Source organism: Melanotaenia boesemani, chromosome 12, assembly GCF_017639745.1.
Source record: "Melanotaenia boesemani isolate fMelBoe1 chromosome 12, fMelBoe1.pri, whole genome shotgun sequence".
NCBI classification, from domain to species: domain Eukaryota; kingdom Metazoa; phylum Chordata; class Actinopteri; order Atheriniformes; family Melanotaeniidae; genus Melanotaenia; species Melanotaenia boesemani.
The window spans coordinates 6,401,680-6,429,633 of record NC_055693.1 but is presented as its reverse complement, the minus strand read 5'-3'; the positions used below and the strand labels follow the sequence as shown (position 1 = coordinate 6,429,633).

Genomic DNA, 27,954 nt, shown 5'->3' with positions numbered 1-27,954 from the left:
GCTGAACCACAGATGATCTCTTCCCAGCATCATAATCACACAACACCAACATCTTAATACAAAAACATGTTTATTTCTTGTCATGTGATTTTTACCTGAATTTCTCAACCTGTAGCAGAGACAAATGTAAAGAGAACACTTTCAGCTTTACAGACAAACTGAGGAAATCCTTTATGATTAACCTGTAATACTGCAACAGGTGAATGCTTCATATTTAAAGGAAAATACAGCAAAAACAATAGTAAAGAATAACGGCTGTCCCAAGTTAAAAAAGCCACAGTTAGAATTTGATCATCTTTAAAAAGCTGACATGGGGCTGGACACTGACAGAACAAGTCACATGTTATTACAGCAACAAATAATAGACTGTAATGTGTCTGTACGTTGACCTCCAGTCGGCTTTGACAGAAGAATGAATAAAAATGAATGAAATGACTGAAAATTAAAACCAGATGTTGATCAGTTGCTGTGTGAATAACAGCTACTTTTTTGATGGTTTAATCTGTCAAATTATAGACAGAAATGTCCATTTCTGCCTCTAACATTTTGTTGAACTAAACTCCAGGATGTGTCTGTGGTTAAAGCTTCAATTTTTATAAAAGTATATGTAAGAGAAAAGTAACAGACATCACTGTAACTGCATCAGCGTTTAGAAAACCGTGTACAGCTGATTCTCTGTATAAAATACTGCTTCCCTCATTTTCTCAACTATTAACCTGTTAATCGGCTTGTTTTGGGTGATTGATGGGAGGTCGTGGTGGCCTTTAGACTCTCTTCATGCCTCGTGCCATGAGGCAGGCGAACACAGTCATTACCATCTTCGGTTTGACTTCCACCAGGTCCTCCGGCAGCGCGTACACCCGGGCTCCGATCTTTCTGGCCATGGAGATGGCGTACCTGAACAGACACGACAAGTAACTCTCAAAGCAGCACCGACGGGCTCAACTCAAACTGAACGCAGTACTTGAGTAAATGTTTTAAACTTTGTTGGCATGAAAGCATCACTCCAGATAAACTAGAGGACTAAAATCTGAACATACTTCGCATTATTGAGTTTTTCTTCCTCTGTCAGGTCCTCTGCCTTCAGCAGGTCATATCTGATCGATCCAGGCTGGATGGCATCAATCAGGTCCAGAACCGGCATGCTGCTGCTGATGGACGTATCCTACACAAACACACACCCAAACACGTCTTAGTGAAAAGCTGAAAAGGTTTGAAATACACTGAACCCGTTAGGAATGGAGAAAAGCTTTAATGAACTGTAACTGCTAAAATCAGCAGCGGTTAATGAGGGCTTAACGTATTCCGGCACCGTGCCGGATCTCCAGCATGCAGAGTTTTTGTGGCATAAAAAAAAAGAGACAATTTAATAACTTAATGTGTGCACTAATGTGAACTATTGTCATGCTGAGGTCGTCTACCAATAGTACGAGGAGAATGCTGCTTTAATTAACCAATCAGACACAGAGCGGGTCGGCGTAGTCGGGATCCAGCTGCAGTTATCAGCTCATTAGATACGACGGAGCAGAGGTGGTGGTGAATACTGTAGCTATAAACATCGCTACCTCAGTTTTGTTGGCGGGGTGGAGGGAAAGCGTAAGTCTGGTTACCTGACATTTTTGGACATTTTGGACACATGCTCTCTGTCTGTCAGAGAGCATGTCAGTGTGTTGATATGCGCTTGCTAGCATGTAACGCGGTATGTAAAGTAAAACTCAGCTGTATCCTCACAGCTTCAGAACCGTGCATAATAAATGTCACTATGTCATCAAACGAGTCATTTCCTTCTGAAGCTAGACTGTATCATGATCTCAGCCACTCAACTTCTCTGTTCAGACTTACGTAAGAGGAGTTAGTCTGTGTAGAAAAGCTGATGTAATCAACTACAGCTGCACTATACATACAAAAACAGGAAGCTGACGTGTGTGTCTCACCTTAAAGCTGGAGATGGTGCCTTTTTCAGCCTGTTTGAGTGTGTCGTTCACCCAGGACACAATGGTGTCATCGGTCACTTTTTGTCCATCACCCAGGTCTTCCAGGATGTTCAGGGTGTATCTGAGAAGGGTACAAAGATTTCATGTTTTACAAGAATAGTCACAAAATGGTGAATTTGACCATTATATGAATATAATATAAAAATTAATTTAAAGCATCTACAAGTACAAGTTCTGTGCTAAAATATAAAATAACATTCTGATATTTATATATGATTTATTTATTTTTTATATAAATACATGTATGTGCATGTAGTCCGGGTTAAAAAGGGGAAATTATAGTAGCCATCAGGTAATCAAGGCAATCTGACTCAGCTGGTCAAACTATGATGACACCAGTTCTGAGATTCTTGTTGAACAACAGTATTATCTACTGATACCTAAAACAGGTCTGGATCTAGATTCTTCTAGATCACCTGCAGCAGGACACGGATTTAACGCTGGTAGAAATCATCTCGGCTGCGCAGCATTTTCCAGACCTGCTGCTGTTAAATCCAGTTCCACCACAATAATAAAAGACGAGTATCAGAACGTTACCTCCTCATGAGCTGCCACAGCAGAGCGAGGGTGAGGGTTCGATTCCCTGCGTTCAGGTCCTGACCTGCGATGCCAACCAGAGAGAACTTGGCCTCTTTTTTGCCCAACTCCACTGCATAGTTACAGTTCTCCAGCTGGAACGGAGAACAGCAGATTATATCGGTCCAGTAATTCCTGACATGATAACAGCGATAATCTGAGGGAGTAAGCCAACGGCTGTTTTGGTTAAAGAGATCAACAGAGCGTCGTACCTTCTTCATGTTGCTACCGAGTTTAGAGTATGGGGGCTTGTTGACTCTGTCCCAGTCTACGGGTACTTTGATCTTCTCGTACAGCTGGAAGATCACCAGGGCGTCGTCAATGTCTCTGTAACACAAACACACATGAACCATATGTCCTCACTGGTATCAGGACGATGGAAGAAGCTCAAATCTTTCTTACGCGTAAAGGTGGTTAACACGGGGGTTGACACCCAGCGAGTTCATCCAGTTCCTGAAGGTCCTCTCCTCCCTGGTTTCCCCTGCAGAGACGTCAGAGATTGAGTAAACAGCGAGACCTGCAACAACGTCAGAGAAGATGCAACTAGAACTAAACTCACCTTCAATTGAGCTCCAGTCGATGTCCTGGTTCTCCGGTTTCTTCAGAGCCGGATACTTGTTGAACAGATTGGCAACAAAAGCCAAGTTGAGCTTTGGGTTGCCGCGGACAACATCAGCCGGCATGACGAACTGCCTGCAACCGAGCCGGTCGGCCTGGTCCAGCATGCACTCCGCCCTCTTCAGGTCCTCTTTCTCCTGCAGACAGATGATGACAACGTCAAGACTAACAATTCCTCAAACATGCCGGCTTTTCCAGACCTTCTCCTTCAGAACAGCTGGCAGATAAATCAAGTTTCTCACCCTGATTCCCGACATGTCGATGGCGATGGGGGGAATTCCCTCTTCATCTCCTTTGGGTGACACCTGGTTCAGGATGTTGTAGTATGCTTTGGAGTCCTGGAACACGCAGATTACACAAGTTAACTCATCACATAAAAATCAACTTCAGACTGCAGTCATAACTTCCACCAGGCAGGTTTCAGCTCACGTGTTGATTCATTAAAAATCAAACTAATGTAGATTTATTTTAACTGGATCATAATTAAACTGTATGTATTAATTGACTGTTGTCAATTGGCGCTACGCAAATAGAGCTGAAGTGAGCTGAATTTAGTTTTTTTTATAAAACAATTTTTAAAAAAAAGTCCAAACTTTTTAATTTGAACAAAGAAAACAGATGAATGCTGAGGGTGTCGTCTGCACCAGACTTACAGCTGCATGTGGAATTATTGTTTTAAAATACAACTAGCAGCAAAGATCTGCTTTCACGATGCAGCTCATGGATCTGATTCATGTGCTTCCCTACATTTGACATTTATAGAAAAAGCAAGTTAAGCTGATGGATCATTTTGAGCCTCGTGCTTGTGATCACCTTGATGTCGGAGCTGAAGTTGTTGATCTTGCCGCAGCCGGATTCCTCCAGGTGATAATTGGCCCAACGCAGCAGCAGCTCCTCGGGGGAAAGTTTCATCAGATCCTCCAGACTTTCTCCGTCACGCAGCAGAGCAATCAGAGCTACACACACATACACACACCTCTTACTTGTGGCTCTCTTATACATAAACATTGATCCGGATGTAAAATCAATATAAAACTACAGCCAGCATTAATCTGTCTAAATGTATGAAAATCCACAATCCAGCTCCTCTGAAGTTCACTAATCACAGCACTGAAGTGGAAAAACTTCTGATTCAATGCAGATAATATGATTTAAGAACAATAAATAAAAAGACAAACAAAAAAATTGGCTTAAATCATGTCGTTCAGACATAAGGAGACATCTGCTTCAATGCTTCCACAGCAGACTGAGACATCATACTAAACGATACATTACGGTCCCAAAATTATTTGTAAAATTCATTAAAACTGTCTGAAAAATGCCAAATCCTGCACATGCAAACCTCATCTCCTCAGCCTCCTAAGTTTTCAATATTTTCATGCATCGTTTTTAGCAAAACTGAGGACTTTTTAGATGAGATTTTCTGTGATGTGATGGCAACAGAAAATGTCTCCACTCCATCTGTGCATGCACTAAACTAGACATTAAAATTCATGACTGCAATTCGTTAGGTTTGTCCTTCTTTTGCAGTAAACATATTCTTGTAAGGGTCATTTTGTTTCCCACGTGTCGCTGTATAAACTGGCTGCCGTGTTAACCTTTAGTAAACTTCAGAGTTACACTAACTAATAGTTCAGAGGTGCAGGAAGGTGGATTTTGTTCAGCATGTTAGATCCAGGCCTACTGTTAGAATAATCTGTTCCTTAGCTAGGCTGTCATTTATTATCAGTTGACTTGTACGAATACTGATTGGATGACAACAGATTGGCTGGAGTTGATTGTGTGTAAAGTCCCCTGAGATAACATTGTTGTGAATTGGTGCTATACAAATAAAGCTGAACTGAACTGAGCTGTTACCCCGTTTTCAGTCTTTACAGCCTACAAGCTGTGATTTGTATTTTCGTACAGTTTTAGTGTTGGAGCATGTAACCCTCAGCTAGAATGCAAATAAACACACTTCTGAAACTGCTGATGTTCACACTGGAGAAAACCTGAGAAACCTCTTTCGTCTTAGAGACTGTTCGTGCAGGGGGGAAACTCAGCTGATGTACTGATGGTGGAGCTCTTATCCTACAATCCTAGCCTGGCCTAAAACTAATTCTAACTTTAAACTGGAACTCAAAGCTCAAAAAAACCAAGTCCACACAGATCCAAAACAACACACCTTCATTCCTGCTGAGCTCGATGTCGGCAAACAGTCCGATCTTGATGACCTGCCACAGCAGACCCAGGACCAGGTGCTGCCTGCCCTCCTTCAGGTCCTCAGCTCCGATGTTCACCACGTGGCAGCCGATGGCCGACGCAGAGTTCAGAGCCAAGTTCAGGTTCTCCTGTTAGACCCAAGGACACATCATGAGGGCATTTAGCGATGTCGCCGAAGCAAAGTCTGATTCTGTAGAATCACTTCCTGTCTCACCTGGATGGTGAAGGGTGTGAGCTTTTTCTTGTTGATGGTTCTCTCGTCAATGGTGTCAGGGACGGAAAGGTTGATCATTTTACTATAGAGAGACAATTCAAGACCACACAGAGTCAAATACTTCAGCTCTCACCTCTCCATCTGATCCATAGTGAGACTGAAACAACAGCAGATGTTCTATTTCTGTAACTTGGCTTTTCTGAGCTCATGCATTTTTTTTTCTCAGCTCAACTGTGACCTCTTTCCTTTACATCAGCACGTTTCCTTTGATCACCTGTGGCAGCAGAAGTGTGACGAGGCTAAAATGTGATATTTTTAGCAAATAGAAAGCTAAAGTGTTCAATTCAATCCTCCTTTTTCTGTTCAGATCTGAGGAGACATTTCATTAAACTCTCTTCAAGAAAGAAGTTTCTTTTTATCCTTTCAAACTTACTTCATATTTGTACGTCTGCTGTGGAACAGGGTGTTTTAATACAACTGTGGTTTATTTTCAAAGCAGAACATACCAGAGGACGATTCCATCTCCCATAGCGGTGAACAGGTCATTGTTGTCAGGGTCCATGGGAAGAACGTGTTTACAGTCTGCATCTTTCTCCAGAGCTTTATTGATCCAGTTCACAAAGGCCACCTTCTCCTCCTCTGCAGACAGAAGAAATCTCTCATGAAACAGCAGCTGAGTTAACTTCCTAATAAATAATTTACTTCCTCTGTCTGAAAACAGATCAGCTGATTCTCTTTCTACAGCCTCTTTAACGGTTTTCATAAAAAAAAAAAAAAAGTTTCTTGGATTTTCAGTATAAAATGATCAAATCATCTTCACAGTTGTTATATTAGAGAACAGAAGTCCATTCATGCAGGTTTTTTTTTATACCTGTACCAGAATTTATACCTTTTCATTGTAGATAACTCAGTACCTCTCTGATATGACAAATGGGTTTTGATATTAAAAAAATAAATAAAATTAAGTTGATCAAAATTTTCAGATTTGTCTTAAAGATGACGAAAACATTTCTGGCTGAAATAAAATGTCAACTCAGACATGATGGTTCTAGTTACCGGAGTACGAGTGCTGAGTCCCGGACTGCTCTGAAGTTCCCGCCACGTTACAGATTCCCTCCTTCTTATTGATCGCTTTCCTGAAGGTCTTGGCTACCTCTGTGCTCTTCAGCCCCTGAACAATCTGGAGGTGGGTTCAAACAAATGAGAGCTACAGTCTTTTAAAGCTCCTTCACAAACCTTCATCAGCTCCTTTGTTTCAGGTTTCAACAGAAAGTGAGCGATGAAGAAAACCCCTCGTGTGATCATGAAGTCACCTGAGTGAAGTCATCAAAGCTGAGCTGGTCGTTGGTCAAGGTCAGCTCCTGGACGATCTCCCGGACCCTGTATCCCGGCAGAGCCAAGTTGGTGGCTTTGAAGAGGTCGTTGAGATCATCTTTGCTGATGTATCCGTGGTTGTTCACATCTGAGGGACAAATTGGAGAGGTCAGAGGGGACAGAAACTACCACTTTCCTGGAATTTCCAAAGAGTCAACATCTGGGGACACATCAGACGCTGGGCCCTCCTAACAGACTTGTCACTGAATGGCAGGTCTGTAGCATTTTTAGAGCAAACCACTTGAAACCTTCATCTGAATCAAAGTGAACATGTTCGTCTGCCGATGTATGAATAAAAAGTCTCAGTGATATTATTATATATGAAAGATGTTTGATAAATGCATGACATGCTGAACGGTGAGAAGGTGATGCTTTGCTGGAGAAATTTAGGTTTTTTTTTCCAGATACTCAAAAAAATAAAAATCTAAATTGAAATTGAAATTGAAATTGAACGTTTCATCCATAAATGCAGCTTCTCAGATCATCTCTCACAGTGAAGAAAGTTTTTATGTTTTTAAAGTGCAGCTTTAAAAACCTAGAACTTTTAACATGCTTCTAGAGTTACTCTTTAAGGAGTTCCTCTCTGCTTCTTCCTCCATCATAAACCACGAGAGGAAATTTCATCAACACTGGCTGTTCTCTTACCAATCTTGGAGAAAGCTTCTCTGAAGTCCTCCAGCTCCTCCGGGGAGATCTGTGCGCTAGCCATGGTGGGACCTTAGAATCAGCAGTGAAACCTGAAACTGAGGCATAAAGGGAACAAACTGAATATCTTAGGAATCGAATCCTGGAGGCTCTGAACGGTCTGGGAGGCGTAATGAGCAGAGCAGTAAAGAAGGAACCTCAGCGATGAGACCTCCTGATGCTGTATCATGATGCAAACTGCTCACAGTTCTCACTTCTGCCACCCTGAAACTTCCTGCTTCTGTTCAACTTCCTGCCCCACAGACCAGTGCTTCTCTATTATTGTTGGAAAACACACGATGTGAGGCCTCTTTTATAAAGCTGGGTTAGGTACAAAAACTGGCGTACATCAAATATAGTCAACTTTTGTAATTTATAAAAATTAAACCTGGCGGGAAAACGTTCCTACCTCCAAGCAACCTCTCACCCAGGCGTACGCACAAAATCTGGGAAAACTGGAAACTGTGACGCCAACGGTACAGAATAAAATCAAGAAAATGATGAGGTGGAGAGTCTGCTGCCAACATTTACCAGTCAGTAAAAAAAAAAAAAAAAAAAAAAAAGGGGAAAGTAAGCTTTGGTAATTTATTGTGAGATCCAGCAGAATGGGACACAGGCTGTTCTATTCTATTCTATTCTATTCGACAGTCATTTAGCAGACGCTTTTATCCAAAGCGATTTACATTTGAGAGTAAGAACACAAGCAAGAATTCAGACAAGATGGGACACCATAATTAAGTGGTAGTCAGACTGCTGTGAGTCCAGTTGGACCAGGTGCTGTCATGTAGTGCTAGAGGCAGTGCATAACGTTTTTTGTAGTTTTTGTAAGTCATTTTGTTTCAATACAAACATTACGTTTTCATTACACAATATCAACTTGGGCATAAGTGCACACAGCTTCTTCAGTACTTGGTTGAGCCAAAGAGCTGGACAAATCTTTCCAACTCATTCTGTTGAGTGGGAGAGTTAAGCTAAGTGTGGAAATGCTCCTTAAACAACTGAGTCTTTAGCTTGCTTTTAAAAGTGGATAAGGACTCCGCGGATTGGACGGAGTTTGGTAGATCGTTCCACCACCGGGGAACAACAGAGGAGAAGAGTCTAGCTACTGATTTTGCGCCACGTTGTGGTGGGAGCACTAGGCATTTTTTGCTGGCAGAGCGTAACTGTCGAGAGGGAGTGTAGCTCAGGATTAAGTAGTGGAGGTAGACCGGAGCCGTTTGGGTTATTGTTTTGTAAGCCAGAAGCAGAGCTTTAAATTTGATGTGTGCTGCAACTGGAAGCCAGTGAAGACCGATTAGCAGCGGAGTGATATGAGCTCTCTTGGGCTGGTTGAAGACCAGACGTGCTGCTGCATTTTCAATCATCTGCAGAGGTTTAACTGAGCATGCAGGCAAGCCAGCCCATAAGGAGTTGCAGTAATCAATGCATGAAATGACCAATCTTGCAAATTGGCAAGATCGAGCAACAGAGGCAACATTATCCTTAAAGGTCAGCTGGTTGTCTACCATGACAGCAAGATTCCTGGTAGAAGATGTAGGCACAAGTGTGATAGAGGACATAAACCACGAGAGGACAGAGCCTGAGATGCTAAGCTCCGAGAGTGTAGAGAACAGTATATGATGGTTGACTGTGTCAAAGGCAGCAGACAGGTCCAGCAGTATAGAGCCCCACACCAGCAATGTAAACAATAACTCGAAACCAAGACAGAAACTCAAGCAGTAAACTCACCTCACTGACTGTACCAACCTTGATTGAAATCAGGAGGCTGGAGGTCTAGAAGTTATGCAACGCTTATAAAACACACGAGGTGGATTTCCTTTATTTATTCTTACACAATGCTTTTGTAATTGTTCCAATTTCCGTCAAGACAGTTTCCATTTCCTGCAACTTCTTGGCCACATTCTTAATAATAGTAATTGTGTCACTCTGCACCTGCAGGACTTCCTCTGAGGACACGGCTGCTGCGGTGCTGCATGGAGTCTCTGGCCTCACCCTCTCCAATCACAGCTGCAGCACTGCCGACCCAGTTGGAACACCCAGGAATTATAAAGAAATATTATTTAAAACTAAATTAACTGCTACCAATCTCAGATGTATCTGTACATATTTATTTTATACACTAAAATAAAAGACTGCATTACTGGCATCATTACTGTCATTTAGCAGACGCTTTTCTCCAAAACCAACTGAGATATCCAGTCGCACGTTCCAATGCCTTGGCATGTCTTGCCTTCTGACACTGCGATGACAGCATCTGCCACCTGCTGCCACTATTATGCCTTTCTGATAGTAATGCCCACGCCGTGTCCACCAATTAAACATTTTGACGTTTTTTCAACGTGGTCCATCAGGATCTCAGTTTCACACTCCAAAAAATTCCACTTCCTCCCTCATTTTCCTTCTTGAGCCATCATGGGAATAATGTGATGAATATGTATCATAGGCGTTTACCTGACAATTTATAGCCACCATGTGGGCGTGGGAGGGTGTTCACTTACGTGAGCCCGCTTTAGAGTTGACTGTGATTTATAAACGGAAACAGGTGTAGGACATGCGTGCGCACGGTTTGATAAATCTGAAAGTTGCCGCATTTCCTTCTTGCACCACAGACGCCACCTGTAGTTTGATTTGCTAGGCACAGTTTTTTGCACAAGCCCCCTGATGTCTAAATTACCACAGTTAATCTGTCGTCACCTGCTGGAAAGATGAAGCACAAGTATGTGATTTTTTGTTTTTTTATTTTAAAAGGATCAGACCCATAAAGCTCTTATTGGCAAAGCAAATTTGTTCGGCACAACACAGCAGCCAGACCATTGTTTTACTGCTACCATGCTGGATGGGACAAGTTAAAAAAAAAAAAAGATCAGGTGTCAACTGCATCAACTGAAAACTCTGTTATCCACTTTAAAAAATAAAACCTTTGTATCTCAAATTGTCCCTTTATGTAGTTTTTTCTCAATGTAAAGAACTCAGCTCCTCTACGAGTTGTTTAAACTCGAGTATAAAAAGCCAAAATAAAAGATCAGAGTAACTGTTTAATTGACTCTGGAAAAGTCTACAAGCTGAATGACACAGACTAGTTTAACAATGCCACCCCACCACTTCATTTAACATGTTATCAGAGGACACCCTCTAACAGAATGAGAAGATCTTTGTTTTGCTGTCATACTCAAACAGGTCCTGGAATAACCTCTCAAGAAAGATTTAGTTACTTTTTTAAATTCAGTTCCCAGAAACTTAAGTTTATGAGAATAAAACAGCATCTTTTGCAGACCCTCAATCCAACCTCTCAAACATCTGCACAAAGCTCTGCTGCAGCAAATGTTACTGTAAGATTTCACTTTACATTTTATTTTTTACTCAGTCAAATAAATAAACACTTTGAAATCCAAATCTGTTTTGATGGTGCTCAAACTGTTTGCATAACTGTTAAAATCTGCGTAGCAGGCATGGTTACAGTGCTGTGAACATTGTGTGGAAGATAAAAAGTACATGTGAATGCAAACTGAATAAGTAAATGGGGTAATGAATGATAATAAACTTCTATTTAGATCATATTTAAGATGCTATGAAACGCTTGGGTTGCCAGATCTTGTGAGAATGTGGGGCTGCCCTCAAACAAAAACCCGCTAATTTCCGGCTTGTGTGAAATTGATCCAAAAACTCCCTACAACTGCAGGATGAAAGAAATTATTACCATCTGTGTTCGTGATCATGTCTCTCACTCTGATTTAAAGACTCAGGACCTGCTGCTGGCATCACAAAGGGGGAGTGTGTGATGAGGGAGAACCATGAGACAGAGACATGTAGTTTCTGAACCGTCTCTCTGGGTCTGGTTGGTTGCAGTATTAGACGGGCGAGAAAAACCAGTACATCAGGAAATCTTACAGGGTTTGTCAGCTCATTCAAGGAGGGAGAACTGCATTCTCTGCAGCTCAGGGAAGTTGAAGAAACTTTTCTCATTTAACAAGTAAAATATTAACATTAAAAATACACGGCCCTTATATTGCAATTTTTTGTAAGATCACAAGTATTAACTCACTTTATATATGAACAAAATAAGTGGGGTGCTGCATTACAACCTCATCTTTGATCAGAGTAGCTCTCCACACTGAACAGAACGTGAACATCCACAGACTCATTGTAGAGTTTGTTTAGATGGATCAGTGGCTGTCGCTGTCCTTCTCTGCTCAGCCAAATTCTCTAAATGAGGAGGCGTAGCAGATGAGAAAGAGTGGAGCAGTTCAGAAGGAGGTGATCACATGACGTACAGGACATTTTACTTCAGTGTGTGATGATTCACCGAGTGTGTCTGTGTTCAGACGTCCTTTTTTGGCAGTTCAGAAGACAATGAGACGCTACTGAGGTTCAAAGTTAGCGATTCAACTTCCTGCTGCCAGAGAACAGAAACCTGATGGTGACAGATACAGTGACACACCACTGCTACATGTCACCGATTATGTATAAGATGACTGTACCACGAGAAGACCTGCAAAGATTGTGCAGCTCAAACGAGATGCAAATTCAGGTAGATTTTTCTTCTATCTTTTCTAACCCACATATAAACCTCACACATAAACATCTACATGTCAATTAGCCCTTTAAATTTATAATAAATCACGTTACGTAGACCCTTACATTATGGAGGAAGCCTGGCTTTAACCTTTACTTGGATGGCCTGTTCATTGGTTTAATGCCTACAAGTACATGCATTTATTCATCTAACTGAGTTAGACACCAAGTTTTACAAGGAAACCTGACCAGAAAAAGCACGAGACAAAACACAACTGGGCGAGTGTGTGTAAGGATGCAAAAATCACTAATCTGAAAAACAAAGATAAAGTTTTATAGTCCTACAAACTATGGAGTTAATATAGACTTCCTTTTGTCTTTGTTTTGTAGGAGGAACATGAATGTTGGACTATGAATTACATGTTACTGTAGGATGCAGGTATTATCCCTTTAGTTTATATTGACATAACTTTGTGAGGTACATTGAATAACCGTCTATAGAAACACTGCTTTAATATACAAACATAAAATAGTAAAAGGGGGTCGCCTGGAAAAGTTCTTATTTCTACCTACTCTTTTTTTTGGACCACATTTAAAGGAAATGTCTGTCGGAAATTTTGATTGTATGTTTTGTTTTGTTGTTATTATCAATTTTTATTTCATATATGGCAATTTCCCTTTTCTTTTTTTTTTTTTACTTATTTTATAAGTTTTAAAAATAAACCGAACAGTTCACAGGATTCCAGCTTAATATTTAATCAAAAACTTCCAGACCTCAGCATCAGCAGTTAAAGTTAAACGTGGATTTTCCACATGCAGGCAGTGACGTTTCAGCACATCCTGCTTCTCTGAAGGAAGAGTTAACGGCATTCCTTGATCCAAATGTACCAAACCTGACCTGGTTTTCTTTGGCATGTGGACAAACAGCTTGAAAGGTTTCGATGAAATACAACCGATTGCAGAACACTTACAGGAAGTCCTTTTACGTGTTGAAATTACATCCCTAAAAAAACAGAAAAATCCCCTTCAGCTTTCTTTCTCTTTCTGTAAGAAGAAGTCTTCCATCAGAACATTTACCAGAAAGTCTGTTTAAGTACAAAGAAAGGTTAAAAAAAACAAACATATTAATTAAAATGAATAATGACCCCTTCTTTCTGCAGCACAACTTGATGTGATGACGACATCTACAACAGCTTTATATGTGATGCAAATAGTTTACCAAAGCTAAGCCCCCCCCACCAAAAAAAAAGACTTTAACTTGCAAAACCACAAACATGTCAAATTAAACTCTGTGTGACTTTTGTTTATCAAAAGCACCACAACATGAAAAAAAATTGGAATTACACAGAAGGGTGAAGAAAAGCAATATTTAAATAGTTAAGTGTACATTTTTTTTCCTCAAATAAAGTTGTATATTAATAGACTTTATGGAGAGAAATGAATCATTTAAATGTCTTTGTGCTTCATGTGACATTTGTCTTCACATCTCTAAAGTGAAATACAGAAGTTTTCTTGCAGCAGGCAGCAGATCAGAAGCAGAAATGAAACCAAACTCAGCTAAACTGGAATCCTGAACACTGATATGAATGTTGGTTTCAGAAAATAAAATTAGTGGCATTAAAGGTGTGAGTTGTGCAGATAACACTCTGCATCTGCTGCAGCAGAATTCCCCTTCAGTGTTTACAGATAATCTTTTTTTTTTTTTGCTCTCTTGGAATCAAACATGAATTCTCCTGGTTCTGCTACAGTGACTTAACTTTGCAAAGCTTTTATTACAATTGAATTGCAGAGTTTTGGGGTAGTAAATGAATTCAGGAAGTTCTGTTCACACCTTCTAGCACTGCACTGCAATATGTCTAAACATGATCTAGACAAACAGCAGAGAAAAGGTTGAATAGAATAAATTATATTAAATTTGATGAAGTCGGGCACATAAGCTACAGAAGGAGCTCTGGAACAGTTTTTCCTCCTGTTATTTGTTTTGTTTTCGTGTTTTATGTTTAAAAAGTTATTTGCTGATGATGCTATTGAGTTTCTTTAATGTTCAAAATTTTTTACCTAAAACCCACAGCTGTAAGTGAGAATGAGACATTTCCACAGCAGCGGTTTGAGGTTTGATTCCAGATCAGCAGCAGAAACTCAGAATAGTGACTTTGATGGTGTGAAATATTTAAGCTCCAGTACGGGTCAGATGGAAATGTTGAATGTCTCCATTCCTCACATTCATTAGTCAGATTAAGATGTAAACTTTATGTGAGCAGAAGCTGAGTCTCCAAACATGCTTCACAGAGACACCAAGTGTATTTCACCAGACTTTTTTAAAACTTTCAACATTTATTTCAGCATTTCTGAAAGTGTTGTCATCTCCAGCCTCAGAGTGCAGGATGATGAATGAGGACATCAGAAAGCTGCTTAGCTCACCTACCTGAGATTGAGATGCATGTGCCTGTTGCGTAACAATAATTCCAAAGTAATCAGAGCAGACTTATTGCAATATGCAATGCAACACAAGAAAAAGCTCCAAAAACGAAAAACAAATGTTTGTGTGTGTGTCTCAGGTCGAAAAACTACATTAAAAACTAACAAATAAATGCTGGATTTCTAACAGAGCTAGAAGAAGTCCCAGAGGAGTTATTTTACCCCTGAAAACAGCACTGATACAGGGGCAGTACTTTTAAAATGACCACCAGCACAGCAAATTCTGATTAGTCAAGAATTCCTTTGGTTTGGTTTGACTGCTCTGATCGCTGCCACCCCAACACTCCAGTGAAGAGACATGTTTCACACTCCAATAAAGCTAATTTGCTTAATAAACCTCAACATTACACCTCAGTGGAAATGCAAAAGATGGCTCATTGAAAATAGTCCCAGGATGTAAAAGATCCGGTTGCTGTTCAAAATGCATGTTTGGTTAAATGTCTGCAAGAATGAAATACTTTAGTTTTTACATGACAAAATGTGGTAGAATTTCAGATTCACGAGCAATAAAAAACAGACAATTCATATTACAAGTTTAATTAATTATAGGTAACTTAATTACCATTGCATAAAAAATATCTAAAGTTTTTATTGAAGGCATTTTATAAACTATAAATATTGACTTCTTTTACATTACATCATCTGAGTTTTAAGTCACTAATTAGACAACATGATATTTTAAGATCTCTCACTGGGCCTACAAGCATCTCAGTCATGCTCTAAATATAGAATAAAAATCTAGAATAAAAACAGGCAGCAGGGGCAGCTCATAAGTCAGTTAATGCCCTTAGACTACCACAGAAGAAGAAAACGATGACATGATGATGTCAATAAGAGATTCTGTCAAAATGTGTAATTAATTACGCAAACATTTGTTACATTAATTAAAGCAGCTGCCAGTTTCCTCATTGACGCCCTGATTTGATCTTTATGTTTCACTGACATTTGGGAATACGCTTCAAGTAGATACTAATGCTAAAACTAAAACACCAAACCTTAAAAGGACCCTTTCCGCTTTGATTTTTGCTTCTTCCTACAAATGTTTTTACTTATTTTTAAGCAAATAATTGAAAATGCTTCCACAAAAAGGGTTTGCTTCTTTCAATGTCAAGTGGTCCTGTTAACAAAGCCACAATTTTACATCGATTTACAAATAATGATCAGAGATTTACTCCAGGATCACGATTTATAAAATGACGACATAATGGAATTTGTTGCAGTTCAATACATTTGAGATATAAAGTTAAAGCATGGCTTTCAGGTGCATCAACATGTTCCACATGCGCTCGAGCTTCATCAGCTACGTCCACAACAGTTGCATTTTATTCTTTCTGACTAAATGTATTAGTCACAATTCAAATATCAAGTCTCAAGCTGCCATTTTTGCCAACCCACGCTAAAGGGCTTTTTTTTCAGTTGAAGTGAAGCTAACCGCAAACTTCCTTTTTGGCTTGTTGCAGTAGTTCAGCTTCTTGTTTCCTCTGCTGCAGGCCTCATTCTACTTATCTTTTTATGTGTACGTGACACGTTTTAAATGATTTAACATAGTTCCATTGCATGAGGCAGGCAGGTTTAGGACATGCATTGTGTTTTGAAGCAGGATCGGATTTTGCAAGCGGAGAAACAGCTGAGATTGAATGAAGAAAGTTTAGGGCTCGGACTATGAAAATGGGGACTGTGTAGTAATAAATGCAATAATTTAGAACCACTAAGACAAGTATACATTACATCTTTATCTATCCCCCCTACCCCCCTTCTTTACATTCTTTACATTCTTCTTTTTCAGAAGAATAAGAACATTTCCCTGCACATCTCATGACGCATTCAGGAGACTCCTGCTCAAACCTGACCCTCTGATTTCATCCCTCTTTACCTGAGAGATGCGGTGAGGAGGCTGGTGATCTCTGGGCGTGGAGGGTAACGTGTATCTCTCTCTTCCTCGGTCCGTCCGCTTTGCTGCTCAGTGCTTGACAGGCAGCGCTCTGAATCGGCACAGAGTGCAGGGTGACAGCACATCTATTCAAATCTACGAGGAAGTGACATGCAACCTTTAAGAAACAGGAAACAAAATCATTTTGGCTTTATATGGCAATGCCTGCGGGCTGCAAGTTAAGGTGACCCCCTGCGTCTAGTTTGAAGGAATTTTGATGACGGTTTGCTGGTTTTTTAGCAGCCCACAGAGACTGTTAGGGGATGTTTAGGGTGGGATTTTTTTTATAATTCTGTTACACAATGAGCAAATAATGCTCTACCAGTACTTTAATATTACAATCTGACCTGTAAACGATGTCTGATTTACGATTTTCTGATTGTCAATAAATGTTTTTGTACAGCAGCTTTTTAAATAAAAACTATGGCCAAGCAAGCAAAAGTTCATGATGTAGTATTTAAGATAATACACACACACACACACACACATATACATATATATATATATATATATATATATATATATATATATATATATATATATATATATATTGGTCACATTATTTTCAGTCTTTTCTACGGGTATCATCATATATCATATATATATCTTATATATATATTTCCCCTTTTACAAACCAGTGCTTACTATTTCAACATACTACATAAACCCACAGCAACATAACCTTATAGCAATAATCTCTTAAGTAAAGGAGATGCCTTTTTTTCAGGGTTTCTGGCTGCCTCTCACCTGTCCCGTGTGAGGGTCGGGGGCGGGTCAAGAGGCGACTTTTCTTTAATCTGACCTAACGTGACTCCAGCACCAGCAGACTGATACTCCACAGGATTAAAATTTCTAAAAGGGTCAAACAGTCCAGCGTCCAGGGAAAAAAAATTAGGAAAAAAATGGGAAAGACAGAGGTAAAGTAAGATCAATGTGATAAAGTTAATTATTAGTTTATTAATTGTTATTATTAGTTTTAATTATTAGTAATAATCTATTTATATATATATTGTTGGAGCAGTGTTGACTTGCTAGCCTATTTAGGACTAGTTGCATTGTTTATAATCAATACATCGCTAAGTCGTCTTAAGTTAATGTTATTTCCACCTTAATTTCATCTGGGATATTTGCAAATATCCCAGGGTTGTCTTCTGTGTACTATGTCACTGTTTACGGTTTCAATCTGTGCAGTTAAAGTTTATTACTGCTAATAATTCATACCATAGCAGCCCCACATAACTACATAAATATGCATGTATCTCCCTCTCTGACTATTAAATGTAGCATCCAGTAGTCACGTATACTCTTCCTCTCTTCAGATGGACTTTTGAAATATTTCAACCACCCGCAGCATCATTTTCGCCTGTCCCCTCCACCTAGGCACAGCTTAATCACACAGCATTAGGACTACAGGCTTCATCAGTGGATCCTGAAAGAAGCTTCTTTAAGCCCAGCTGATTTAAACCTACCTGAGATCTTCAATGGTACAAGAATGTCTTAGTGGGCTTTCTATCATAAGCAGCAACCATGCTGTTGGAAAACAGCTGTTATATGATGACATTAAAGATGACTTTGCATCAAAAAAGTCTAGAGGAGTAAGACTGTAAAGACAGTTTGTTGAGATGTTGTTGAGATTTTTATTACAATCATCATGCAGACAGCTTGATGATTGTAATATTGGGATCATTGTAAATAGTGATAAATCAAGAGTCCCCAGATTTTTCTTATAATACTGTGTGCAATAGCTACTGTGCATTATGTATGCACTGGTTTCAAAATAAATTCATTTTTGTCCAGTACCCTTATTTGTGTGGTATTTTTATTCATATCACGTAATTTGTTTTCATGTTCAGTTTTATTTTTCATTTAACTATAATATTTTCTATGCTTATACAATACCGTATTTACATTGCATTTTATGTTGTGCCACTTTTTTCCACTTTATGTACTATTTTTGTACGAAAGAAAAAAAAAGTATTGAATACATGCTCATGTGTAAGTGTATAAGAAGTGATTGTGACACTGACAACGATGCAAGGGGCACCAGCCAAAATTTTGGGGGACCAAACTTGTCACTGATCCCCCTCATAGCGTGATGGTAAGTACATTCACTAGCTAGCTTGTAGCATCTTTAATAAATAAATAAAAGCAGATCTTACCTGTCAAACTGTTAACTGTCGGCTCGATGGTTTTGTTTCCACGTCAGAAAATGCGCACACTTTTTAACAAGCGTCTCTTTAATGTTGCTTTGCATTATTTCCTTGATAAAATACAAATTTTGGACACAACTTTAAGGTGTTTTTTTGTAGTTATCTGAGTTATCGAAGTAGGTGCTAATTAGCTAGGCTAACGTTTCTCCTGGTGCCAATTAAGAACAGGTGCAGAGTTCAGCAGAAAGTGAGGAGAATCTATAAGATCCGTTTCTGTCCACCATGGCAAGAATGAAGAATAACAAGGTGGAAAAACACATGAAAACCTTCAGAGGGACCAAAGCTTTGTGAGAGACATAACAAAACATGAATGAGAGATTCGACCGGAGTTGACGGTTGCTATGGGGCCGTTGCTCAGTCAACAGGTGGATCTGATAGTGACGAGCATCTAGCTGCTGCTGTCCCGCTTGTAATGTGATTACTTTATGTAGGACTGACTCCATTAAAAGTATACTGGGTTACTTTTGCCAGTTCATGTCTGTAGTATACTCTTAGACAAACTTCACTGCATAATTCAATTGAAAAAAGGCAAATTCAGCAACATAATTTTAGACATTTTATGTGAATCTGGGGAATTTGACCAGATAATCATTTTACATATCTTTTTTTATGATAATAATCTTATTAATAATCTTAAATAAGTGACTATTTTTAGTTGTTTTCTGCATATGTTGTATTACACTTGTAATACCTGTTATAAAATTAGTATTTATTTTTATATTTGTAAATAAAATGTATCATGTACAACCATATTACAGTATTCAGATACAGAACTAATTGCATAATGTAAGGAAGCAATATTACTCAGAAAGCTGTCTTTTCTAAAGACAAATGAGTCTATTAATCAGTCATTAAAGTTTTGCACTCTTATTAAACACAAATGCATGCTTCTCTCATATCCAGAAGCTTTCCCAACATGTTTAATGGAATTTAGCTCATTCAGAGCCCCAAAGGTTTCCCCTGACGGTAAAATGCATTTTTGCGAGGTAAACTGGTTACAGATTCAATTTGAATATAAGCAATAGAAACCACATACTCAATTTCATTTTATTTAGATGGTAACTTTTGCTACAATGAAAATTTAAGATTACGATTATACATAATTTCACTAATGTAATCTTGAATACTACACTACCATCAAGATGCTAGAATTTCACATAAAAAACAATTACATCGACTAGTTTCTTGCAAAGTTAAAGTTCTGATAGCTCATGTAACTTAAAAAAACATAAATAAATAACTGTGATCCAAAATGGGACAGAAAATTTAAAAAGTCATGAAATAATATGATTCAGAGGGGGAAAATATGCAAATTCTGACATTTGATGGACTGAAAACAGAAAACCTGTTAAGTAGTTTGCTTAAAAACAGCCTGTTGTACTGGAAACTGCAGCACTTAAGTACTCAGACACAGAAAACAATGCAAAACTACTTTGACAGATATAAGGATAACTAAACTCGTTACAGCCTGAATTTATTTCTAATTATATAAAAATAAAATAAATACAGAAAAAATAAGGAAAAAAATAATATAAAGACTGGAATAAACGAAAATACAATTAAGTAAATAAATTAATAAAAAAAAATAATAAATAAATTATATAATAAATAGTTACTAAAGAAAAAATGGACAAATTAGAGTAAGTTAAAACAGACAGATAAAAGACCAGAAGGGAACGTGAAGCATAAACCCTGAGATTTGAAGATGGTTTCGTGCAGATGCGTAAATAATCTACACACACAAACACACACACACACACACACAGAGAGAGAATAGGTTTTTGAAGAATTTATTGCATTTGATCAACAAAGCACAGCTAACATGTTGAAAGTGGAAAACAATCTATTGTGAAACAAGAAATTATGCAATTACTTTAACATTTCTTTATTAAACTTATATGAACAACCTTACATCCAAAACACATAATATATATAATTGCACAATGACACTCTATAAACTCAGTATTTGTAAAAGAAGTTAACATTTTTAAACTAGTTTACGTACGTAAACGTGTTAATTTTGACTTCGTTTTTTTAAAGGGGGAGTGGGGGCTATTTTATTAAGTTTACCTTAATCCTCAAACAAGTCTTTTATTTAAAATTGTGGACATGAAGTAAGTGTCTGTGGCTGTACCCTCAAACACTAAAGCTGTGAAATCACGTGTCGATCTGGTGTGGGTAAACAAACGCCGAGCCAATCACAGAATGAATGCCTGGTCAGCTGACAGGAAGTCCCGTCAATAGCAGTGTTGTCAAAATGGCAGGACACGCACATCATCATCACCACAACTTCTCTCTGTGTTTCTGCGATTTAATGAGGTAAATGTCTTTCTACAGCTTCGAGATCTTTGCACTTAGGTGATAAAGTCAAATATAAAACAAGTCTGATGCAAAAATAAATCCAAATTATGTGTCTTGAGGCGTGTGGACACTGCTAATTAGCAGCTAATTGGCTAATTCCAAACTTGAAGTGACACATACTTTTGTTTGTAACGGCAGGAATTACGGTTCCGCGTCTTGCTATTTTGCCTCGGTTAACGGTCTCTTGTCTTTCCCCAGGTTGATGTGGTCGCTTGTAATGCCCTGCATCTACCTCAGTCTGATATTGACTTTGGTCCTGCTCCTGGTCTTGTTGGGGCTCCGTTTGTGGCTGCAGGGCCGCCGCAAGTCCTGCCGGGCTCAGGACGGCGGACCGACGGTGGCTTTATTCCACCCGTACTGCAACGCCGGAGGAGGCGGGGAGCGGGTCCTCTGGTGCTCCCTGAAGGCTCTCATGAACCGGTTACACGCTTTTTTTTCTTTCTTTTTTTTAAATCTCTTATTTAAAGGGGGACTAAAATGCATCCATAAAATAACAGTTTCGCTCAGCTTCAACAGAACAGAGAGGCAGATGATTTTCGCATTTTGTGACACCAGTAACGGGAGAAAATATGTAGACAAATTTGTGACAGGTTTAAAAAATTACAATCTATGTTGTAAACAAAAATTTGTCAGTGGTGTACTGTGGATGTTACAGAGGGGCAAAGGTCTGTCTTCATGCCAGATTTTTAATTTATTTGTTTTATCATGCTTACATAACGTTAAAATGTGAGCAAACGAGTGTTAGTTTATTCCCAGGTCTCAGTGACCCAGCTGCCTTTGTGACCCATTGGCAGAGGTTTAAATCACATGAATCATTAAAGCACATGAAATAGTACTCTTTGAGAGTACAAGTGTACCTGTTAATATTCAGGCTGATCAAAACTTGGATAAACATGTGAAACTGATTCAAATTGTCTCCCTTCTTTTCAGCTACCCAACTGTCTCCTTTGTGGTTTACACGGGTGATCAAGGGGTGACGGGCGACCAGATTCTGGAGGGAGCGCGACAGCGCTTCAAAATCACACTGCCTCGACCAGTCACTTTTATCTTCCTGCATCACCGTGCGTTAGTGGAGGCCAGTTCGTACCCTCACTTCACCCTGCTGGGCCAGAGCACCGGCTCCATGTTTCTTGGTAAGATCAGGAGTTAAGTGAGTAGATTAATACATGAACTAATACATAAAGTATCATAGCACACAAAGTATAAAAGTAAGCAGTAAAGTTTAGTTTGAAATAGGAAGTAGAAATGAAATAAAAGTAGAAACTAGATGTTCATTACAAATATTTTTTTATCTCTGGTATCTGTAATCTTAAATTGAATATAAGACATTCAAGCTGGTGTAGGTAAATAAGACAGGGGGGTCACTGTCAACAGCAATGTTGTAAAAATGGCAGGACATGCACATTCCCTGACCACCACAAAATTCTGTCTTGATGCTTTAGGAAACATCAAATATCCCTTTTTGTGTAATAGAGTTTTCACTTCTTACTCTATACTAAAAGTTTGTGTGAGTCAGATGTTCTTAAGGTTCTTTTAGTCAATATAAATGTCCTAATTGTCTTGGACCTTCTTATTTATCTGACCTGCTTTTGAGCCCTTCACAGACCTTGAAGTCCTCCTGTACTAGCCTTTTAATTGTTCCCAAAATTAAAATTAACACCTGTGGCAAAGCTTTGTTCCATGACTATAACCCACATCTGTGGAACAGCCTGGTTGAGAGCCTCAGGGCTGCAGAGACTATTGGTGTTTTTTAAAACAGACTTAAGACCTGCCTTTTTTTATTTATTTTTATCAGTTCATTTATTTTTTTAATTTTTTTTTAAAAACCTACTTCTTTATTTCATAATTACTTATTTATTTAATGTACTATTTATGTAGCTTCTTTTATGGTGTTATTGTTTTCTTTTGGACTCCTATATTATACTTCTGTAGCTCTTTTATTTGATCTTTCTGTTTTAATTTTTAACCCCACTGTTCTCCACATGGGGGTCCTCCACATCGGGAGCTATGCCTGCTCCATCTGCAGGATTATTTCCCTTGCTTGGGTGGTTGGGGAGGGTTTAGTCTGCCCAGAGGTGGGTGGTTCCTGTGGTGATGCCCTCTGTGTTGGTGGGGTGGGGTGGCTCTCGGTGTGGACAGATCCTATAAATATGACTTTAGCAGTGCCTAGCCATATGTTTTTTACTATTCATGTTTTAACTTCATATTCTGTTTTATAGAAACTGGCCTCAAGAGTTTGTTTTTGTTCCTAGTGCAACTCGGATGGGTTAAATGCAGAAAAAGAATTCCCTACTTGTTATTTATGAAGTATAAATTATTATTATTATTATTATTAAAGGACTGATGCTGCTATTATGTATGAAAAGTGCTTCATAAAAATCTTGATTTGATTTGACCCGTTTTAGGGTGGGAAGCACTTACATCTTTTGTTCCTGACCTGTATGTGGACTCAATGGGCTATGCCTTCACACTTCCAATCTTCCGCTACTTGGGAGGCTGTAAGGTAGCAAGTTACGTTCATTATCCCACCGTCAGCACCGACATGCTGTCTGTGGTCAGAGAGAGGAACCCCAGGTAACAGTGTACACAGACACACTTTTATACCTTTTGATTCAGATTTTATACTTTTATACTTCATACTCTAGTATCTAAACTGATTCTAGATTATTTTTATTTATTTTACATGAAACAGTAAAATGTCTTACTTTTAACATCTTATGTGTTATATGTTCTATTGTGAATGAAATATTGTTTTATGAAATTAGCTAATTATTGCATTCTGCTTTAATTACATATAAAACAACATCGTAACTTCTAGAACTGAGTTGTGGTTGTGTGATTTCCAACTTCTTTTGATTAGAAAACATCTATTGTACTGCTGTTTGTAGTAATATTGTACAGGATTGGGGTTGCAACATCTTATTTGGAAGCCTGAAACCACCCAAACCTTCTGTCTTTTTCTGATTCCAGATTCAACAACGCTGATTTAATCTCCAGAAACCCCATACTGAGCGCACTGAAAGTTGTGTACTACTGCTGCTTCGCTCTGCTGTACGGCCTGGCCGGCTCCTGCAGCGACGTCATCATGGTGAACTCCACCTGGACTATGGGCCACATCCTGGCCCTGTGGCGAGCCCCGAGCCGCACCAGCATCGTCTACCCGCCCTGCGACGTCAGGGCCTTCCTGGACATCCCACTGGAGGAGGAAGATGACGACGAGATGGAAGAGGGCTGGGAGGAGCTTGGGCGAGAGCTGGGGAGTGAAGAGGAAGGGGGAAATGGAGGAGGGGACACTAAGTGTCACTCCATTGTGTCGGTGGGCCAGTTCAGACCAGAGAAAGACCACCAGCTGCAGATTAGGGTGTTTCGAAAACTGCTGGACAGAAAAGGGATGCCTGGGAGGGAGTCATTGCGGCTGGTGCTGATTGGTGGATGCAGGAACCAGGAAGACGAGGAGAGGGTCCTCATGCTGCGGGGACTCTGTCAGGAGCTGGGCATCTCTGACCGTGTCGACTTCAAACTAAATATTCCCTTTGAGGAGTTGAAGAGGGAGCTGGTAAATGCAACTATCGGACTGCACACCATGTGGAATGAACACTTTGGCATAGGTGAGGAAACACACGTGTTTATGAAAACACTCCACTAACTCCTGTTGTGCTGTAATTGAAACTCATTACCTGATGATATAAGATACTTCTGCACTTAATTTCATCTAGAAAAAGCTTTCCACAACAGTGATTTCAGCAGTAACTGGTTCTGTCTCTGGTTTGTTGCTCTCTGCAGGTGTGGTGGAGTGTATGGCTGCAGGCACCATTGTTCTTGCTCACAAGTCGGGAGGTCCAAAACTGGACATCGTGGTGCCATTTGAGGGCAGGCAGACAGGATTCCTGGCAGACAGCGAGGACAGCTATGCTGCTGCCATGGAAACCATCCTGGCACTGTCCCCGTCGGCTAGACTGGAGATAAGACAAAATGCTCGGGAATCTGTTGGACGTTTCTCTGACCAGGAGTTTGATGCTTGTTTCCTGGCTGCCATGGAGTCTCTGATGGGTAATTTAGTTCGATGAGGAGGACCAGAGGAAGTTTGGTATCCACCACGGACCAGAAGGTTATAGACATGTTTCAGAGCCGGTCATTTGTCTGTTAGCATAATACCTGGAAACTACCAGGCTTAATTTGAAAAGAAGTGGAGCACAGTTAAAGGAAGAATACACTGAAGGATGATACAGATCTAAATAACATCTTTTAAAACAGATGGCTGTAGTGGAGCTCTGTATTCTTCTCTACTAGTTTGTCTTGTTTTCTTTTATTTTAATTGTGTCACACAGCTATACCATTAGTTTACAGTTAAAAGTTTAAGCTAATGTTAAAAATGATCCAAAAAGGCGACTTTAGTAAGATAAAACTATTATCTACTTCAATTAGACAGAGGAAAATGATCCCATAGATTATATTTCCAGCGAGTTGCATGTGTCAGACTTTCACAATTTAGTAAATTTGACAGTTATCGACAGCTGAGCTGGAAGATGACTTGCAGCACATATAAATACATTGTGTTTACTGTTAAACTAGTTGATATGTATTTACTTAACAAATGAAAAGATATTTCATATTTGAGGAAGCTTAGAATTTAATTACATGTTCCCAGTGGGAAGTCAGCAGTTACAAACTGAAAGAGCTTTGGGTAAAAATATTATTGTTTTGCTGGAGTTTCGTTGCAGGCTCAAAGCAGAGTAAACTGGAAGCTTCTATGAGTACAGACCCTTGTGTCTCATACGACTGTTTACTCTGTGGTAGAGACTCCAGGGTTGTGCAAATCATTGTCAGAGCCCACACAATGGAAACATGTTGGTAATCTATGATTTGTGATTTTCATCTCTTTAAAGTTAGTAATACTTAAGTCATTTCTCCACATGGACCAGATGTTTTCACATCACACTTCTCCAGTTTGATTTTTATTTTTATCCAGGTAGCAACTAAAGCACTTTAGATGAGATATAGAGTTTTGGGATTTTTCAGCCATCTAATCCTATGTTTATTTTTTCTTTAATAGCATGTTTTATGTAAATCAGACACGTATTTTCCTCCCTTGATGCAGAAAGCCTTGTAGTTTCTCTCTGCTTTCAGTGTTTTTGCTAAGCTAAGCTGTACTTAAAGCGTCTCAACACCTGGAGGTTAAACTTTGAGCTACTCTTGTTTTCTTCAAGTGCGATCCTTTAAAGCATTGAATATTATTGAAGAGAGATATTCCTCTTAAAATTTCATTCCAGGTTACAGAATGTTGGCACAGAAGGGATTTTTATCAAGTTGATACTGATTTGATTTTGATTATATTATTAGATAGTGTCTTTTTACTGACTGACAGTGAAAGAGCTTGAGAAGAGTTTTTTTTTTGGTGTTGGGAAGTTTGTAAAATGAAGGCTTTTCTTTTACTGCTTTGTGTGCACACTGAAGTAGCACCTAAAGGCAATAGCCAAATATTTTTTATTTAAATGTTCTGCATTCCTGTTTGTGATGAGTTCCAGGCATGAAAATATAATTAAATGTAAAATATTCTATAACTTTTGATTTTTAAAGAGGCATTACTGCTATTTAAATCTGTATATAGAAGATGTTTGGAGTTTGTTCATTTGAAAAGTGCTGAAATAAATGCAAAAATCCAACATCTCTTGGATTACTTGTGTGCTGTTAACCTGGAGCACAGAACAGACTGAAAGCTCAGACGGTAAACTACTACACAGTCTGGTTGATCATGGTTAAACCTGCACTGAAGATGACACATAGTAAATGTGACTGACTCTTTAGGTCTATTTTTTTCCTCTGGGATTCTTCGAGAATTAAATAACAACAGACTTGGAAACTACAAGCATTTGCTTGTTTGATATCAGCATATTCTCACAGGTGTTATGATTTTCATAACAAAAACATTCACAGACTTCCACAACAACTGGACGTCATTTGTTTGCAGTTAATCATGTTTTTGCTTTGCCTTAAGGATGACGTGTAAAGTTCTTTCAAGCACAGTAACACCCTTAAAAATGGTCAATTGGGACAGTGAGAAAGACTTGAAAGGTACTATGTGAAGATTTTTTATATAACCTCTTACGATGCAGACGTACCGGTCCCGGGACATGACTACTAATCAACAACATTGCAGCCATGTGTGCAAGCCCCTCCGTCATGAATGCCCACGATATACACCAAATGAAAGCTCAAAGTCTCGTCTTTCCGATGGTATAAACCATTTTGACAAACAACAACCACAGCGCTAACACTAAAGCCTTTTTTACAGAAAAGCAGAAAGTTTAAACGTTGACTTTCCTTACCTTTGAGGGGTCTCTATAGGTCAAACATCAATATTTCCCATCAAAATTGGTCTCATTCTGTCCGTACAGATCCAGGGAATATAATCCAGTAAAATAATTCGGTCCACAGCACATGTTATCAGTAATACTTGCAGTGATTCTGATTGCTATGGGTGAAACTATAGAGTGTTACCTTTACAAAGAGCCCAAGCCTGTACTTACAATCCAGGGGGTTCAATAACAGCAGTAATTCTAATTTGGAGAGGTCATATTACAGGCGTTTTTGCCAAAATGACCCCACTTATTAAGGATAAACAAAAGTAGTGTTTCTTGAAATGCTAAAATCCTGTATATGTGTTGGGCAGGATCCACATGGATGTGATGCTTTAATGCTGAACTGTGGGCATGCCTGATGGTTGGAACTGTAACATAAATCAGTTATGAGATCAGATACATTTGTTAAGCAATTTGATTGACTGTTGTCTCCAAAGACACT

At 39.1% G+C, this 27,954-nt stretch overlaps 2 protein-coding genes across 2 annotated transcripts; one reads left to right on the top strand and one right to left on the bottom strand.

Moving 5' to 3' along the window:
• Window positions 1-53: 53 nt before the first annotated feature.
• lcp1 (lymphocyte cytosolic protein 1 (L-plastin)) lies at window positions 54-19,129 on the bottom strand. The gene is made up of 17 exons (XM_042001074.1): window positions 18,742-19,129; window positions 16,526-16,678; window positions 7,624-7,721; window positions 6,918-7,066; window positions 6,661-6,784; window positions 6,111-6,243; window positions 5,605-5,686; window positions 5,353-5,518; window positions 4,002-4,144; window positions 3,431-3,526; window positions 3,130-3,325; window positions 2,973-3,051; window positions 2,783-2,897; window positions 2,532-2,665; window positions 1,935-2,055; window positions 1,041-1,165; window positions 54-897 (listed from the first exon to the last, which is right to left on the bottom strand). The coding sequence occupies exons 3-17, from the start codon at window positions 7,685-7,687 to the stop codon at window positions 765-767; spliced, it is 1,860 nt and encodes a 619-aa protein (XP_041857008.1). The 5' UTR covers window positions 7,688-7,721; window positions 16,526-16,678; window positions 18,742-19,129; the 3' UTR covers window positions 54-764.
• Window positions 19,130-21,007: 1,878 nt separating this feature from the next.
• On the top strand, window positions 21,008-26,812 carry LOC121649937 (GDP-Man:Man(3)GlcNAc(2)-PP-Dol alpha-1,2-mannosyltransferase-like). The gene is made up of 6 exons (XM_042001075.1): window positions 21,008-21,111; window positions 21,352-21,573; window positions 22,084-22,286; window positions 23,559-23,727; window positions 24,124-24,761; window positions 24,937-26,812. Exons 1-6 carry the CDS (start codon window positions 21,050-21,052, stop codon window positions 25,218-25,220), a joined length of 1,578 nt encoding a protein of 525 aa, XP_041857009.1. The 5' UTR covers window positions 21,008-21,049; the 3' UTR covers window positions 25,221-26,812.
• The last annotated feature ends 1,142 nt before the right edge of the window (window positions 26,813-27,954 follow it).